This window comes from Sporisorium graminicola, chromosome SGRAM_1 (assembly GCF_005498985.1).
Source record: "Sporisorium graminicola strain CBS 10092 chromosome SGRAM_1, whole genome shotgun sequence".
NCBI lineage: Eukaryota > Fungi > Basidiomycota > Ustilaginomycetes > Ustilaginales > Ustilaginaceae > Sporisorium > Sporisorium graminicola.
In genome coordinates, this window is record NC_043719.1 from 1,029,286 (window position 1) to 1,046,059 (window position 16,774).

Genomic DNA, 16,774 nt, shown 5'->3' on the forward strand with positions numbered 1-16,774 from the left:
CGGCCTGAGACCAAGCATTTTGGGCTTGTGACTCTCGTGGGAGATGGAAACCAAGCTCACCGGCCAAGCTGACTGAGACCATCGGATCAGTCAGGAGCCGGTGGGCAGCTAGTACAACACCACACACAGAGTGGGGGTTTGAGCTTAGCCCAGCCCAGACGTAGAGAGAGAGAAGACTGAGCAGGGAGTAGGAACAGCAGACAAGGTTCTGCGGCAGCGTCAAGATGAGGCAGCAACAGCGGAGGGGTTAGGGGCACGGCACGAACTGTAACCGACCAAAAGGTAGGGCTGCTGCTTCTGCCTCTGCTGATGTTGCTCCGGCATCTGTGTCCGCGTTGACCAGTGCTGCATGCTTACATGTTAAGGCAAACCTTGATGTTGTGCATCAACATCCGCCGCACAGGATATGATACTGATCACGAAATCGAGACAGTTGCTGTTTTGGCTCGACAGGTTGTGCTTGATTTCATTTGTAACCGGCCAAGAAAGACCGTAAGCATCCGGTCCCGTCTTACCGAAGTCACCTTTGCCAAGAGGTGGGGTGCATCCTCGTGCCACTTTCACACCACCACTGTCGATGGAGGCGTGGTGCAACGGGTGCTAGGAGGACCAACAGACGCAACACTATCGACCGCAACAAGGGGAAATGTTCCGAGCAACCGGGATGGTAAACCACGTAGCGCGAGACTGTAACCGGCCTCCCTATCTCTAGCCACGTCAATGAGTCTGCACAAATGAAGACAGCCATGAAGAATGAATCCGATGGAGCCATGAGTCGATACTACCATGCCGTGCCAATTCACCACATCAGGCAGTCTATGGCGACGCGAGGCACGAAAACGCACCATCGACGACCGACGCGGAACCTTGAACATAGACCTGTCCTAAAGGACCTTCGCACTTCTCTCCTCGAGCCATGTGCTTCCGATCCGTCAGTCGCTCCAACCATGACACATCTGCCACCAAGAGCAGAGCGGATAAAACCTGCCGAAACCCACGGAAATTTGGCCAGAACACTGCGAGTGGGGCCACACCAAAAGCCAACGAGGCCAACGTGACACCGCTCGATCCAGGACTTACCGGCGTCTGGAGCTGCAAACCATGCTGAGCGTGGGCAAGGTTTGGCTTATGCTTTTCCACCAGGGCTTGGGCCTGGATTGCTGCTATCGGTGCCTTACCGCCTGCTGTGGCCGCGCGGTGGTACCTCGAGTGAGTAAGGTGATGCGGCGACGTTGCTACTTTCGATCCAGGATGCTCGATAAGGTTGCGGCGGGGAGATGAGGGTGCATCGCTCAATTCGGTCGACCAACCTCGCGCCGCGGCAACCGTTCTTGCCGACATGTCGAATTTGCCTCGCAATGGCAGTCAAGTCGTCCGAGTTGTCGATGTCGATGAGCTCGGCAAAGTCGGCGACTGTTGAACTGTCGTATCGTAGAAGACCGCGATCGGGGTGGGGTGGGAACCGGAAAAGATACGACGTGGGCTGCCAAGACAACTGTTCTGTTGCTGACTGTTCGATTGGGGACAGAAAGTGGGCAAGAAGACGAGCACAGCGTAAATAGATGCTCGCAAACCACAACAAGCAAATCGGTAGCCTTACTTACTTACGACAGTAAGGAGTGTAGTTAACAAGTGAAGAGCTCAGAGGAGGTGTAGGAAAGGTAAAAAAAGGAGTGATCGTTGTGATCAGGTCATCGATTATACTGAAACGATGGGAGATTGCGGAACGGCTCGAGATCCTTGATTCATCGTGGCGAGCTTTATATATGGCGAGCAAGAGAGTCATACGGTGTAGCGAAGCGGTTTGCGCAAGCGGCTTGCTCCCCTTCCCTTGCCATGTCGAGCACGTCAAGTTAGCACAGCGTGGCTCGACTCGGCTGGGGATCGGACGCAACGATGACCAGCTCTCGCGCTCGCTAGTCCGAACAATGCTCTTGCAGATTCGATCTGCTCCGCTCACCATCCCTTCCTGCAATTTTCACGGCTTGAGTCACTTTGTCGATGGTTGAGATGAGTCTGTTGGCACGGACCGTCTCTTGTCTCATCGACAGCTTTATCGGTCCATGAGCATGCGCAGGAAGATTGCTAATGTGCGCGCAGGTAAACATCTAGCTCGATGTCTGACTTGAACAAGACTTTGACAGCTATGCGCTACGAGCTGCACATTAATCTCCTCGACCGCTGGTGACAATGTCGATGGTGGACGTAGACGTCTGACCCAACGCTCTCCACTCCGCGTCGGAAAGGAGAGCAAAGCTGATCAACGACGTGTCACATACTGGAATGCGATGAGCTGATTGACACATGCTCTCGCGGGAATGAGCGTGCGATGTCAGGACAAGGGGTTCGAAGGGTGCGCTGTGTACCTGGAGTGGGTTCCTCTGAACAACCTCTCGAAGGTGTCAAGCAATTCTTTTCTGTTCGATGTTCGTTGTGAGATCGATTGTGTTCGTTCGATGGAGTGGGAAAAATTGAATTCGAGTTTTCGGCATGAATCAGTCAGAACGTGCTCTGAAGATGCCGCTCTCCGCACAGCAGCGTGCGAACGGCGGACTGCCGTCGGCCCACACTCACAAACAACAGCCTTTCGATTCGTTCTGGTGTTTCACTGCGATAACGAATCTTCGTGCTTCCTGCCAATTACTCTCAGAATCTCTAAGAGTCCACCAGATGGCGCTGCGAGTAGCCCATTTGCACGACGTAGTCGCAGAGGGAAGACAGAATATTCAGTGCGGCTATGCCGAAAGAAGGTTCTCAGAAAAGAAAAAAAGAGAGACAAAAAAAGGGAACTCAAAACACAGTCAAATGCAGCCGGAGAATCCGTTTTCTGTCGCAGTTTTTCTTTTCGGCTGCTGGCTCGACCGACTCGTACTCACAAACATCTCTGCCATGTGCCAGGTGCCATCTGCCATCGACTGACCGACCAACCATCATCATCCCTCTCGCTCACTGCTCTTCGACAACGACCGAAGTGATGGCTTTGGCTCTTGCTTGCCTCTAGACCATGAGCATTGCGTGTGACGATCGCATCGCTCGCGCTCCCCCAACCACACCGCGGCACCATCATCCCTGATGTTTTATCGTCTATGCAAGCTTGACTCCCTAGCGTAACTTTGACGCTCAAAGCTTCCAGCCGAGGATGGCACTTCCTCTGGTCAGCGCCTCGAATCGAATGCAGACATTCTTGTAAACGACTCGGCCTCCCTAAGCCATTTGGACATACGCCCCCCTTCTCTCAGAGAAGCCCGTATGCATCATGTCAGACCCGGCGCATCCACCTACACGCTCGGACGTTGCTGAGCGCGCGGAGCATCTCGACGATAGTGCTCACAGCGCTGACGTTGGACAACCAGCGCTTCCACCGGCCGCTTTGCTGCCTCTAGATGTCCCTCCTCCACCGAGAAGACCCACCAACCGTCAAGATGCGCTCATGGACGATGCCTTGCGCTCACTGCCCCCCGCTGCTGAGCGCCACACGCAACGCCAACGCTCTCCAGCTACAGTGCTCTCCATGTTCAACACCTCCATCTTCGATGCCGGCTCGGCACCTGCACAAGCTGGCCCTTCCACCTTCGCCTACCCTCCCTCTTCTTCCGCTCCGGCGCCGCTGCATCGCACAGCCACGGTAGCGAGTGCCACTAGTGCCGGCTCCATCGGCTCCGACTCTCAAAACTCTGCTCATCGCTCCAGGGCCAATGCGCTGAAAGCTGCTTTCACCAGAGTCGCCAGCTTTGCCGCTCCTTCCAGTCCCACGCAGATCGCCACCCCCACCTCACCCAAACGCAAGGCTCGACCTTCCCCCATGTTCCACGTATCTTCTGTTCAGAAGACCAAGGAAGCGCGTCGGGAAGCTCGACGAGAGGCCAGGAGGACTGAAAAGAGAGCTCGCCGCGAGCGTAACCTCGAACCCGACCTCGCCGACGACGAACGAGAGCGCACCGAGTCCACACGCGCCGCACAGCTCGGTGGCGAGATTGTTGAACTGCCGGCAGAGCCACCGCTCGATGTCCCCGAAGCCAATGCGCCCACAGCAACTGCGCTTGCCATGGCCTCCAAGGTTGGTCGCAAGCCTAGACGCAAGCTCCAGTTCGCCCCGGATCAGAGACGTATCCGCAAAGTCGACTTGCCTCCCAGCTTCGAGGCCGAGGATACCTATCGAAATTTGGACGAGTACGTCTCTGCGTCTCGCGAGCGTCGCAGGACGCAACGAGGCCGTCGGGGACCTGGCTCACGTCGTCGCGGCTCTCGCAGCAGCCGTGGAAGTCGCAGCTCCGCCCTCGGCAGCGCAGCTTCTAACAGCTCGAGCAGTTCAGCCTCCTCTTCCTCTTCTTCCACGTCTTCGAGCGGCTCTTCCAGCTCCTCCAGCTCAGGTCGTGGTATCACGATTGCCCGCTTGCGAGCCTTCTTCGGAGATGGTTCCAGCTCTTCGTCAAGCTCTGATTCCGACGATTCATCTTCTGGCTCGTCTTCTACCTCCTCCTCCTCATCCACATCAGCCCAAATCGAGTCCACCACAACTGATGGAACACGCTCGCGACGCTCTTCGGCTCGCCGTCTATCCATCTCCAACATGCGCGCTAAGTCACGCCGCAGCACTCGAACACGTTCGCGTGCCGATCAATCCGAGGCGAGCGACGTCCCTGGGTCGCCCGTGTCCAGCCGCAAGGGTCCTCTTACGCCCTACTTTGCTCCCTTGGCCGACTTCCCGCTCGGTAAGAAGGCTACGGAGAGGCGTCAAAACAAGAAAGCCCGACAGGCTGCCAGACGAGCAAAGAAGCGCGAGGCCGAGCTCATCCGACAAGGACGTTTGCCGCCCAAGCCGAGCCGCAGCGCTCGCGCGAAAGCCATGCGTGCCAAAGAGCTGGCAGGTGGGGTCACCGAGTATCAACTCTTCACTCCAATGCGACTGCCCATGGATCTAGCCTGTACCACGCTGTCGACGCTGGAAAGCACGCCTGAGGCGCAGGTGGGCTCTTCGGTGGTACTCAAAAGGACCATGAGGACACAAAGCTGGGATCTCGTCCGCAACCAGCTCTATGTGATGCGCAACTATCTTCGTCAAGTCGACGGCCAAGGCGGTGATCTCGGCCTTGACGCTCAAGCCGCTTATCCGACGCTGCATCGACACCACCGACATACAGCCAGAGCGGCAGCCGACAAAGCCTCCCATCGTCGCCACAAGAGGCCTGTCGCAGAGGACGTCGAGACGTCGCAGCCATATCAAAGGACTCCCGTCCCCAATGCGGTGCCGGAAGCGTCGCAAGAGGAGCTCGACTTTTTCGACGGCGATCTCGCTCTGCCACCACCTGCTCTCGACTTGCCAGACGACGATGACGCAGTACAGCCGCCTCTTGTCGCTTCTGACGCCCGACAGTCTGCACCTGCTTCCGCCTCGCAGCTAGACTGGTCAAGTAGCTCTCCTCGTCGTTCGTCGTTTGCCTTTGACGGCCACCTTCCTGCGGACCAAGAGGAGGAGACGCGCACCGGGCGACACCTTTCTGACATGCCACTAAGCCCCAACTACGCCACCGTGTTCGGCAGGGATTTTGGTCGTACTGCACGCATGCTGCCGGGTAAGAAGAGGGGAGGGAAAGCGGCTGCTGTCGCCACGAGCTCGCACCCCTCATCAGTCGGGAAAGAGGGCAGTCAGACGAGCGCCGGTGGGACCCCACCAGATAGCAAGTCCGCTGTGTCTGCGACGAACCCCGATCAATCCGACGAAGGTGCATGGTGGCTTCACGTGCACTGCCCGACCTACAGGGACATGCACGAGATTTCCAAGCTGTTCCCCATGCATCCGCTCACGGTTGAGGACGTTCTACAGCAGGACCCACGCGAAAAAGTCGACGTCTTCGATCGGCTCGGATACTACTTTGTTGTTGTCCGGGCCATTGACGAGCGTTACTTTCGATACACCTCTACGTCCTCCAAAGGCTCTCCTGGTTCACCTAGCTTCTCTGGTTCCGGCTCTTCCTCCACTGCCACCGTGCACGGCGATACCGAAGCGAAGGCCAGCAACGGCCAAGACGACGAACAGGATTCGAAGGAAGCGGGTATCGAAATGCGTGATCTCGGTGACAAGGCAAAATTGGATGATCGCGCACCGCATTCGAGACCAGACCAGGACAACGGTCATAACACACGCTTGGCGGCTCCAGCTCGAATGGGCAAAGGCCGCGTAGAGATTGTCGAGGGTATCGGCGGCAAGGAAGGTCTCGAAGGTGTCAGTGTCGGAGGCAACAACCTCTACCTTTTGGTGTTCTCGCACGGTGTCATCTCTTTCGCCTTCGAAGACGTGAGCAAGCACGTTGACCGTGTTGCTGCGCGGCTCTTGGAGATCACACGACCCGTCGAGCTGACGGCCGATTGGATCGCGCACGATCTGTACGACTCGGTTGTCGATGCGTTTTTCCCGCTCATCTCGTTCGTACAGACCGAAGTAGTCGAGGTTGAGGCGCTTGCAAGCGAGCCTATTACTAGCAAAATCAGGGGCAAGAAGACCAACTTTGCGCCCAAGCAACGACGCCAGAGGGCCTTGCTCGGGTCCAATCCGCAAGGCCGACTGATCAGCGTCGAACCTGTTTCTTCCATATCGTCGCCCATGTCTGCCGAGGTGGAGAAGAGGACGCCGATGCTCGAAGTGCGTCGGCTCAAGACGATGCGCGCGTTCCGTCCCTTGCCCGTGCTGTATCTCGGCGACCGCATCCTGGACCGCTTGCCTCACTTTCTTGTCAAGCAGAAGCAGAAAGTGACCATCTCGCGCTTGCCCGAATGGGAGTTCAAGGATGCCCTCGAAGCCGAAATGCGACGAACAGCCGCCGAGATCGACGAAGCGAGCAACTCTGTGTTCGACACACAGGCCGCGGCGGATCAGAGCATCATGCTACACCGAATCGCCGACACGCGCAAGATCGTCACGGGCCTGTCTCGACTGCTGGCGCCCAAGAACGATGCGGTCAAAGGGCTGAGGAAGCGGCTGTCAGACATGCAGCAGCTGCATCGGCGCGAAGAGGCGCTTCGACGCATCGGACGAAACGCACGCAGCATGCTGGCGCGCACAGAAGTGTCCATGTACATGTCCGACGTGCACGACCACATCATCTCGATGCTCAACCAGCTCAATTCGGGCGAAGGCCGCCTCTCGGAGATCCACCACACGTACCTCGCGCAGATCACCATCGAGAACAGGCGCTTCCGCCAGGGAGCCGATTCGGCCATTTTGGCGCTGGGCAGCGTGGCTACCACCGTGCTGATCATCGTTTTTATCACGTCGCTCTTTTCGCTCAATGTGGACAGGCCAGGGAATGAGCTGGAGAGCAGTCAGCATGCGTGGTTTATCGGGATCGTGGGCGTGGCGCTGTTGGTGCCACCGTCCATTTATACGTATGTGCGGTGGCTGTACAAGCAGAGTAAGAGCAGGACTGCGAAGCGTCGTGCGGCTCGTTAGAAGCTTTTTTCATTTCAGTTGGTCCTTCCGAGGACGACTTGTTTCCGTTTTTGTATGGTCATTGATAGTCACGATTGGAATATGTCATCATGTCATCTATGATTACAGTCCGGTGATGTCGCGCGAGGTCTCAATCCGCTTCTGACGGTGTGAGACTGCGTTTCGGAATCGGCTCCAGGGTAAAGCACTCAGTCAATCGAGCAACATGTGGCTCCGACCGCCATGTGCGACATTGCCCTCATATCAGCATCAAGACGCCGCCCTGCTCCGCGTTCAGCAGATGCACACTTGAACCCAACAGCCGACACATGAATATTGAAACGGATTAGATTTGCCAACTCGAGCGATGAACGAAGCTCTACATGCCGAGCAAACGCATTGCCTTTACTCTGACATGCTCGACTTCATTCGTTTGCAGATTTACCAGGAAGCCTTGGCGCTGTTTGGGGGCACAAAGAACAAGGCTGTTAGTGACGAGGCTCGCAGATGCGGCAAAGCTGTGAAGATAACGAGAGAACTCACATCTGGAACTTGGCAGCGATGAAGGGGAGGGAGAAGCCGAACACGAGGAAGGTGGTGAGGCTGATGGCCACGGGGACTTTGCGAGTGGGACCCGAAGGGAAGGGGACTATTATGTCGTCGAAGATAGTAAAGGTGTGGTGGGTCAGCAATTGTTTTACATCGATCTTGATTGGAAATCGCTAGGCGGATGCTTACGAGACTGATAGATGGGCAAAGAGAAAAGAGATACAGAGAAGCGAACAACGCAAAATGCAAAAGCGTGAACAGGTGAAAAGAGTGAGGCAAGGGTCAGCAAGAACGTTCCGGGTTGTTGCTCCGAACAGCACGTCACAGCGATCGTCCATCAATTGCCATCAACAAAGGCTTTCCAAGCTGCAAGAGAGACGCAACGTGACGAGCTTATCAAGCTTGCGGTGATTGCTGCAACGGAGAAGAATTAAAGGAAGGACTCACGGTCTCGTGGGTGTTCTCGACGTGCAGGTTGCGTCGGAGAAGGGGGGCCTGCTGCTGACGGAAAGCAGTACGGGCGGAGCGAACGGTCTGGCGGGCGAGGATGGACATGTTGAAACTTGATAAGCTGGCAGAATGTAGGATATGGTGGATGATGGTGTTGGCGGTTGATACTAAGGAGCTGTGATGGCGACGAAGCAATAGCGCGATGACTTTCCACAGGCAGAGCAACGGCTTCCGAATGGCTGAATTCGGGTTGCGAATTTCCCAATTTCAGTCCCAAAGAGAATAACCAAAGCATTACAAATCAATGTCACGTGCTGCTCCCTTCTTGTGTGTGTGTGTGTGGAGAAAGTGCGTGGAAAATCTAAAGGCAAAATTTCAAGCCTACGAACCCTGCATTTCACTTCTCTTTTTTTTGCTCCTTCCACTCGACTTTCTTCCAACCTCGAGCTCATCACCTTCCCTGATCTTTAGAGCACACACCTCTATCCGCTCTGTACGACATCCTCGCATCATATTGCGACGCTAGAAACCCCCTTAGCGTCGAAATCGCCAGCTATCAAGGAGGCCAAGATCGAGTCAACATGGCGGGCAACGCAGAAGCATCGTCTTCCGGCGACAATGGCGCCTCAGGCAAGTCCACCTCTGGCTCGTTCAAGCACATCGGCAACAAGATGAAGCGCACCGAGCTGTATCGCAAGTACAAAGCCGAAAAGGCCAAAGCCAAGTTCTCGAGGAGATCAGCACAGGCCAAAGAGGAGCGAGGTGAAGACGGCGCAGCGAAGAAAGCGGCTCGACTCTCGGCCAACAAGACGAGGACGATCGAGAACACGCGAGATTTCAATCCGACCATCATCAATGCACCCAACACGCACGAAGGTCCAGGGCCGAGTAACACCAAGACGGGAGACGACCACGACAGTGACGCAGATGGAAGCGATGCTGGGGAGGAGATGGAGGCAGTGCAGGAGGAGCAGGAGGCGCTGGAAGAAGTGGATGACGATGAAGATCCAAACGCGCCCCCTGCGATTCTGATCACGACGTCGATGCCGTCCTCTTCGACATCGCCGCATTTGGAATCGCTCAACGCACGCTCGCATCCTGCCGAGAAGACGCGCAAGTTTGTCGACGAACTGCTCTCCGTTTTCCCCGGCGCCGAGTACCGACCGCGTTCCAAAGCACAAGGTGTGGGGCTCGGCAAGATCTGCGGCTGGGCACGAGAGCGTCGTTTCGGCGCAGTGCTCGTCGTCGGCGAATCTCGCAAAGAACCCTTCGCACTCACAGTCATTCAACTCCCACACGGCCCGACCGCCTTCTTCCGCCTCACGTCGATCCGCACCGGCGACGAGATCTACGGCAAAGCACGCCCGACCCCTCACACGCCAGAACTGATCCTCAACAATTTCACCACTGTTCTCGGCCATCGCGTCGGAACCGTGTTCCAGAGCCTCTTTCCCAAGATCCCGCACCTGGAGGGCAGACAGGTGGTCACCTGTCACAACCAGCGTGACTACATTTTCTTCAGGAGGCACAGGTACATGTTCAAGAGCGACTCCAAGACGGCGCTCCAGGAGATCGGACCTCGCTTTACGCTCAAGCTGCATAGTCTGAAGGAGAGTCTGCCCAAGGGGGCGGGTGTGTGGGACGGAAAGTATTCGGAGGAGTACGCCGAGTTGGAGCCGGAAGAGTTGGAGGCACTGCAGGCGCAGAATGAGGGTGGGGATGAGGAGGGAGCGGCGGCTGCAGCGGCAATGGCGGACGAGGAGGACGGTACAGAGCGATCGATGGGTGGAGGCAAGGCAGCCGAGGCTTCATCGTCGTTGTCCAAGAATAAGAGACAGCGAGGAGAGGAGGAGACCGTGGGATTGGACTTCCAGTGGAAGCCAAAGATGAGTGTCTCTCGACGCAACTTCTATCTTTGAATGGCGCAGCAACAGTCATTTGTCTCATCGCTTCTCCAATGCCTTCCAACACACACCCTGCTTTGTGTCTGCACGCAATCATGTACTTTTAGCAATCATCTCCCAGACGCAAATGGCAGAAAAGACATCCGAGCTGAAAGATGAGAATGCAAGCAAGCGTACGGTAGAAGCTTCCTATAGAGCTTAGACGTTGCAGCACTGCGCAAAACGATTTATGCGATTCTGTCAAGGTTGAGATGCTTTCAGAGGCACATTGGATGCGCGTCGCGGGAAGAAGTTGTTGTTGGACCCTGAATTTTCGAACGCTGGGACTTTGCTCTGGAAGACGTGCTGCGCGGAGCTTCTCTCCATCCCCGCCCTCCTTGCTCTCGGCCTTCCGTCCCTCACTCCATATCCCATCGTCAGGTCTCGGCGAAGGGCACTATGAACGCTCAACTACTCAACCCTTTTACCATCGATATCCCCGACTCTGTCTCGACCACACTCTCCACAGCCGAATGCAGCACGCTCCTCTTCAACCACGGCTCGTCCACCCTCGCCGGGCAGTACCTCGCCGTGGGGCGCAACGACGGGTACATCACCATCTGGGATATCGAAACCAAGTCCGTGCTTCGCTTGCTCGCGGGCCACGTGCGGCCCGTAACGGGTCTAGCGTGGAGCAATTACAACCGGTACCTTGCGAGCTGCAGTAGCGACTGGAACGTTATCGTTTGGGACTTGGCTGCGAAGAGCACGGTGGGTCCGGTGCTCAGGCAGGAGGCTGCGGGCGGTTCAAGTCATGGTGAGAGTGGGATGGCGGTGGAGGGTCTGGATGCGAGACTGCCGTTTGCAAGCGAACGTAAGAAGACGATCCGTTTTGACTGTGCTGTAGCGTCGGTGCAATTTGCTCCGGCCAACAGTGGGCGATTGGTTGTGGTGCTTGCATCGCAGGAGGCGTATCTCATTGACATTCGGGACAAGATCCGGCTGCGTCGACGACGAGCCAAGGATGGAAAGTTACAAGTCGAAGAGCTTCCAAACGCACCGCGAAGAATCATTCTCACCGCCGCCATTAGCATGCCGACCAACACTACAGACGAAGGCGAAGGTGAAGCGTCCGAGGCAGCAACCGCAGCAACCGCAGCACCGGCGGCGGCGGGGATAACAGCAGCCCGCTTCACCCCCGACTCGCGCTTCATCGTTGCAGGCACCTCCAAAGGAAGCTTGCTCATCTTTGACGCCTCCACTGGCGAGCTGCTTGACGAGCAGAAGGTGCTCAGCACATCGTCCGGTGTGAAAGAGCTCGCGTTTGACGCTGCGGGCAAGCTTCTCGTTGTCAACTGCAATGATCGCGCGATCCGGATCGTTGCTGTCTCGTCCACGCCCAACAACGCCGATGAAAGGGACGCGAGCGGTGGAGCAGCACGGCCGTCGAAACGCCTGCGCGCGTCCACGCTATCGCTAACGCTACTGCACAAGATCCAGGACATGATCCAGCGCACAGCCTGGAATAATGTCGGCTTCTCGCCCTCATCCGATTACATCTTCGCGGGTGCCGCACACAAAGCGAGCCACAACGTGTACGTCTGGGACCGCACCTCGGGGACACTATCCAAGATCCTCGAGGGGCCGAAAGACTGGTCGATTGGCGTCGACTGGCATCCGGCACGGCCCATGTTGGCGTCCGCCAGCAACACGGGTGCGATTTACGTGTGGTTCACCCCGACCGAGGAGATCTGGAGCGCGTATGCGCCAGGGTTCGAAGAGCTCGAGGAGAACATGGAATACGAGGAGCGCGAAGACGAGTTTGATTTCATCGACGGCAAGGACGACATGGATCGGCTGCGTCAGGAGGAGCAGGAGGCTGCATTCGTCAGGATCAGCGAGGGCTCAGCTAGGAGGATGGCGAGGGGGAGACAAGGGATGCAGGCGGGAGACGTCGAGGGGATGTTAGGGTTGAGTCAAGAGGAGGGGAGTAGGGAAAGGAAAGCGCTCAAGATGGTCGTATCCAGATTGGACGAGATGTGCTATGATTCGGGATGGCAGTCGTTGGGGGCGCGTACGAATGGGAAGCAGACAGACGGGATGGCGGTAGATGGCGAAAAGGAGGACGAGGAGAGGCTGCTCGAGTTTGAACTGTTGGACAACGACGAGAGCGACACGTTTGTCATTCCTCCTCGCCTCGAGATCGACTATTCGGATTTCCACGATGATCACATCTAGCCATTCTCACGTCCGCATCAATGCAACCGCACACCTCACTGTCACACGGCAAACGTAGTCCATGAGCAACAATGTTTCAGCTTCGTACCGGATCCTAAAGTAGGCTACAGAGTATTTATGTCCTTGACATTGCTCCGGCATCAGAAGCCAAACACCTGCGCAGCCTTTCGGTTGGTCAACGCGTGCATGGCCTCCTTCCTATACGTGTCCGGGATCATGGTGGTGTTGTCGCCCTTCAACTGCAACAACTTGTGCCCATCGGCGTAGCACGGCCACTCGAACCCGCTCAGCACGGTCGGGTCGTGATAGTACGTAAAGCTAATGTACGCCTCCGGCATCTTGTCGGCCAACACGGGATCCTTCTGCCTCCCGTCCGGACGCACGAAAAAGTACTTGAGCTCGGAGCCGTGGTATGCACCCAGCGGCGAGCCGGTCCCGTTGTTGGCAAACTTGTCGTTCTGCTGGAACTCGTACGACCACACCTTGTTCTTGTTCGTCTTCCAGTCCAACGTGGCTGCCTTGAGGTAGGTTCGTCGGTGCGCCTGGAAGGTAAAGTCGCCGAAGAACGCCGCGGAGCGCTTGTACTGGTTGCTCTCCAAAGGTGGGTACTTGCGCGAAGTCAGGTTGGTCATCGTGCCCGCCGAGGTAGCGGTTTCGGCGTTGTAGTACGGCGATCCTTGCTCCGGAATGTCCGGGTACAGCTTGTAGACTTGCTGAAGAGCCTGTTCGGTGTAGGAAGTGTTGTAGATGACCGCAGCCGATCGAACCCAGGACTCAAAATCGGCGCTGCTGTTGAGCTGTTTCTGGGCGAACAAGGTTCCTTCGTCGAGATTGTTACCCTGAATAACGGGAATGTCGGCGAGCTTACCCTGCGGAAGGTTGACGCTAGGATAGTCGGTGATGAGTTCGTAGTCGACCAAGGGAAGCCACGCGAGAGCTCCTGCGATGGGGAACTTGCCACCAGCTGTGGCGCTCAGTGCAGCTGCTGCAGTCTGAATGTCGGTCGCGTTGGCTTTGCGAAGACACTCGAGCAGCGAGCCGCTAGTGCAGCCGACACCTGCAGCCAGACTCTTGAAGCTCTGTTCGACTGCAGGGTGTTTGGGTGTGAGCAGAGGACCAGGGGCGATGCCACCGGAGTCCATGATGGCAGCATGCCAGAGGCCGTCGTTGTCTCCATCGTAGGCAAAGTTCTGCAGGGCAATGCTCATGGCTCCTGCACTCTCGCCGAAGAGCGTGACTTTGTTCGGGTCGCCTCCGAACTTGTGAATATTCTTTCGAATCCACTTGATCGCTAGTCTCTGATCGTAAAGCCCTGCGTTGGTGGTGGCTGAGTCACTGTCAGCAATTTCGGATCCTCCGATGAAGCCAAATGGACCAACGCGGTAGTTCATCGCGACAAAGACGATGGGCTTGCCGATCTCGACGCTCTTTTGGACCAGCTCGCTGGCGTTGTAGTTGGGAATACTTCCTTGCATGAAGGCGCCACCGTAGATCCAGGTGAGCACGGGCAGCTTGTCGTTCTCCGTAGTGCCCTTGGGTCGGACGATGTTGAGGTTGAGGCAGTCTTCGCTCATATTGTACAGAGGCGAGGGCTGAGCAGTCTGAACGCAGATGTTACCGAAGCGCGTCGCATCGATGAGCCTGTCCGATGAGGAAGAGTCGAGGTGCTTTGGCCTGGCAAAGCGAAGCTCACCTACAGGTGGCTTGGCGAAGGGAATGCCAAAGAATTGTTCGAGCCTGTAGCCCTGATCCACAACGCCTTGAACTGTTCCCTGGTGGATCTTGACTGTGGGTTGGGAAGAGGCATACTCAGCCTTGTAAGCAGCCTGCGGAAGTGCCGCGGCCGCAGATACAAACAGGGCTAGCAGGGGCAGCTTCATCATGACACGACCTTGAGAGAAGTACTATGGTGGAAGGGAGGAGAGGAGGAATAGGTCGAGACTTGACGAGAGGGGGGGCCAAATATCCTCGTGGACATTACGGTTCTTATACCTCTGTCTAGCTCTAGCTCAAAGCTTGTCTTAGCGTGCCGACGAAATGCAAAGCATCCACTACGAGACTAGATGGCGGCTTCTTCCAAGCAAGCGTTCCTGTTCTGGATGGCAGCACCCTGGAAGAGACGGCTACAGGGAGAAGAGCAGGCGACGGTCAATGTCGCGTCCACCTCGCTTACAACCCTGCAGTTCGACCATGTGTTACCGGCGTGTTGACAGTCACATTCCGCGAAACCTTCTGTGCGACCGAGCTTTCTCTCTCGTATCCCGTGCCTTCAATCATCGATCGAGAGCAACGGGGAATCAGGGCAAGGCAGCAATGCAGCAGTCGAGGAAGCACGTCGTTATGCAACACTGCGTGTGATGGCTTAGCGTGTCACTGTCAATGCTGTGCATGCCGTTGTCTGCGGGGTACAGACGAGAAGATCAAATGTGGGGTTGGGGCGACCACGTTGTCAGGTCAGAGTTTGTTGGAGCGGACTTCACCACGGATCTGCATGAAATCAGGTCGTTCCGTGCGGGGGAGTCAGAGTTGCTACCCGGACCGAAGAGCTAAGTGCATTGAGGTGTCAAGAGCCGCTGGGACACGAAGCAGCGGCCGAGAATGGGGTGAACAAGAGGGAGCAAATCGGCCGGTATCGCATGGAAATGACGGGTCGGTGAATTTTCTTGGTGAAGTAGGTGCCGTGAAGCATTTAGCCGAAGCCCTGATTCCAAAGGGTAGCGGCTAGTCAGATGATCATCGTCACCAAATTCATTCAGTTTACCAGCTTGTAGTGCGAAGAATCGATTGAGCATTGCAAGTAAGCGAACACGACAGAAAGAGGGCATCAATTCGAGGCTGCCAGACAATCAACGGATGGCCTTGATGATCATGTTGTAGGCTTCGTTGTGTCGCGATTGGCAGTAAACTGGCACTCAGGGCACTTGAAATTTTGCTGGATCCTAGCTTCTCATGTATGCACCTGCACTTACCGCATGTCTTTGAAGTATATGCTTCAGGCTGCACTAGGAGCATTGGGCTTTTCCTGCCTCTCGTGCGACAGGGCGAGGGCGTCTGGGCGAGCAGACCTCGCCTCCCACCTCTTCATATGCCTAGGCCATGTATCTGTGTTTCTTCCCTTCCTCCATCATCTCTCTCATCGTCGCTAGGCTAGTCACCGCCAAGCGCTCGATTCTTTCCCTATCTGTACTCCCTCCCCCTTTGTCTTTTCGCTCGCCCTTGCGCTCTTCCAACCCCCTTTCCGGTGGGCAGGTAGCCTCATCGAGCTCTCAGGTCTTACCATAGGCCGAGCCGCAATCAAATCATTCTCTCTCATCCATGCAGCGAGTGACGCTCAGCCGGGATACACAAATTATGCATCTTGTCGCCTTTCACCATGAGATCCTTCAGCCGCTTTCTGTCGGCAGCACTGCCAGTTCCACCGTTGTTCCATCCAACAAGTACACCACGTGCGGGTTACCCACACCTGGGTTGCAGCCATGCACAAGCAAGTCTCCTGCCAGTATGTTACAGCACCGATGTAACAGACTGTTAGTAGCTGTCCAGTTGATATTCCAGCTGTGTGCAACGCAACTTGAGCTCAACAACAGGCTCCGTGCAGGGGCTTGTCTTGACTGCTGACAAAGGATAGACTCGTGCTGGTAACACGTGCAATGCTGCTGAAATGATGATGCTATGAGGAGAGTACGGGATGCAAATGCAACTGCTATTGCGGATGATGCTGCGGGCGATGGTTATTTGTAACTAAGATACATGCTACAAAACTCGAGATTCTCGCAGGGCTGCATGTGCTGGTTGAGCACAAGTCGACTGAAAAATGTGTATTGCCTAAGGCACAAAAAGCTGCTGCTGTTGCCGCTTACATTGGCATTATGTCCACGAGTGACAGTGTTCACTGTTTGTTAACAGCTCCCAATGACACCACCAAAGCAGGTATAAACCAACCTCCTGTTGTCCAAGACTCCCCTCCCCTCTTCCCTCTTCCCTTGAACCACCACTCAAACACACTCTTGAACCCTTCAACTCTGTTGCCCCTTGCTTCCCACGCTCATTGTCAACATAAGTACCACCTTACTAGCTCCCCCACTCTCAAGCAGTAATAAAAAATTCCTTTCAATATACTACTTGTTGTTGATCTAATCAATTCCTAGTTCTTGTCGGTACGATGTGCCGGGTATGAAGGTCACTTGCCATTCTGACGGTGAACGCCTGCGGTCCACCAATGCATAGC

The 16,774-nt window shown here is 56.0% G+C and overlaps 5 protein-coding genes across 5 annotated transcripts; 3 read left to right on the forward strand and 2 right to left on the reverse strand.

Moving 5' to 3' along the window:
- Positions 1–3,256: 3,256 nt before the first annotated feature.
- EX895_000398 (uncharacterized protein) lies at positions 3,257–7,447 on the forward strand (the record flags this gene model as incomplete). Its single annotated transcript, XM_029880999.1, has 1 exon — positions 3,257–7,447. The coding sequence occupies one exon, from the start codon at positions 3,257–3,259 to the stop codon at positions 7,445–7,447; it is 4,191 nt and encodes a 1,396-aa protein (XP_029742385.1).
- A 420-nt stretch (positions 7,448–7,867) lies between these two features.
- Positions 7,868–8,530, reverse strand: EX895_000399 (uncharacterized protein; the record flags this gene model as incomplete). The annotated part of the gene is made up of 3 exons (XM_029881000.1): positions 7,868–7,886; positions 7,970–8,075; positions 8,419–8,530. 3 exons carry the CDS (start codon positions 8,528–8,530, stop codon positions 7,868–7,870), a joined length of 237 nt encoding a protein of 78 aa, XP_029742386.1.
- Positions 8,531–9,006: 476 nt separating this feature from the next.
- On the forward strand, positions 9,007–10,344 carry EX895_000400 (uncharacterized protein; the record flags this gene model as incomplete). Its single annotated transcript, XM_029881001.1, has 1 exon — positions 9,007–10,344. The coding sequence occupies one exon, from the start codon at positions 9,007–9,009 to the stop codon at positions 10,342–10,344; it is 1,338 nt and encodes a 445-aa protein (XP_029742387.1).
- Positions 10,345–10,767: 423 nt separating this feature from the next.
- Positions 10,768–12,546, forward strand: EX895_000401 (uncharacterized protein; the record flags this gene model as incomplete). The annotated part of the gene is made up of 1 exon (XM_029881002.1): positions 10,768–12,546. The coding sequence occupies one exon, from the start codon at positions 10,768–10,770 to the stop codon at positions 12,544–12,546; it is 1,779 nt and encodes a 592-aa protein (XP_029742388.1).
- A 140-nt stretch (positions 12,547–12,686) lies between these two features.
- Positions 12,687–14,426, reverse strand: EX895_000402 (uncharacterized protein; the record flags this gene model as incomplete). The annotated part of the gene is made up of 1 exon (XM_029881003.1): positions 12,687–14,426. The coding sequence occupies one exon, from the start codon at positions 14,424–14,426 to the stop codon at positions 12,687–12,689; it is 1,740 nt and encodes a 579-aa protein (XP_029742389.1).
- Between the last annotated feature and the right edge of the window lie 2,348 nt (positions 14,427–16,774).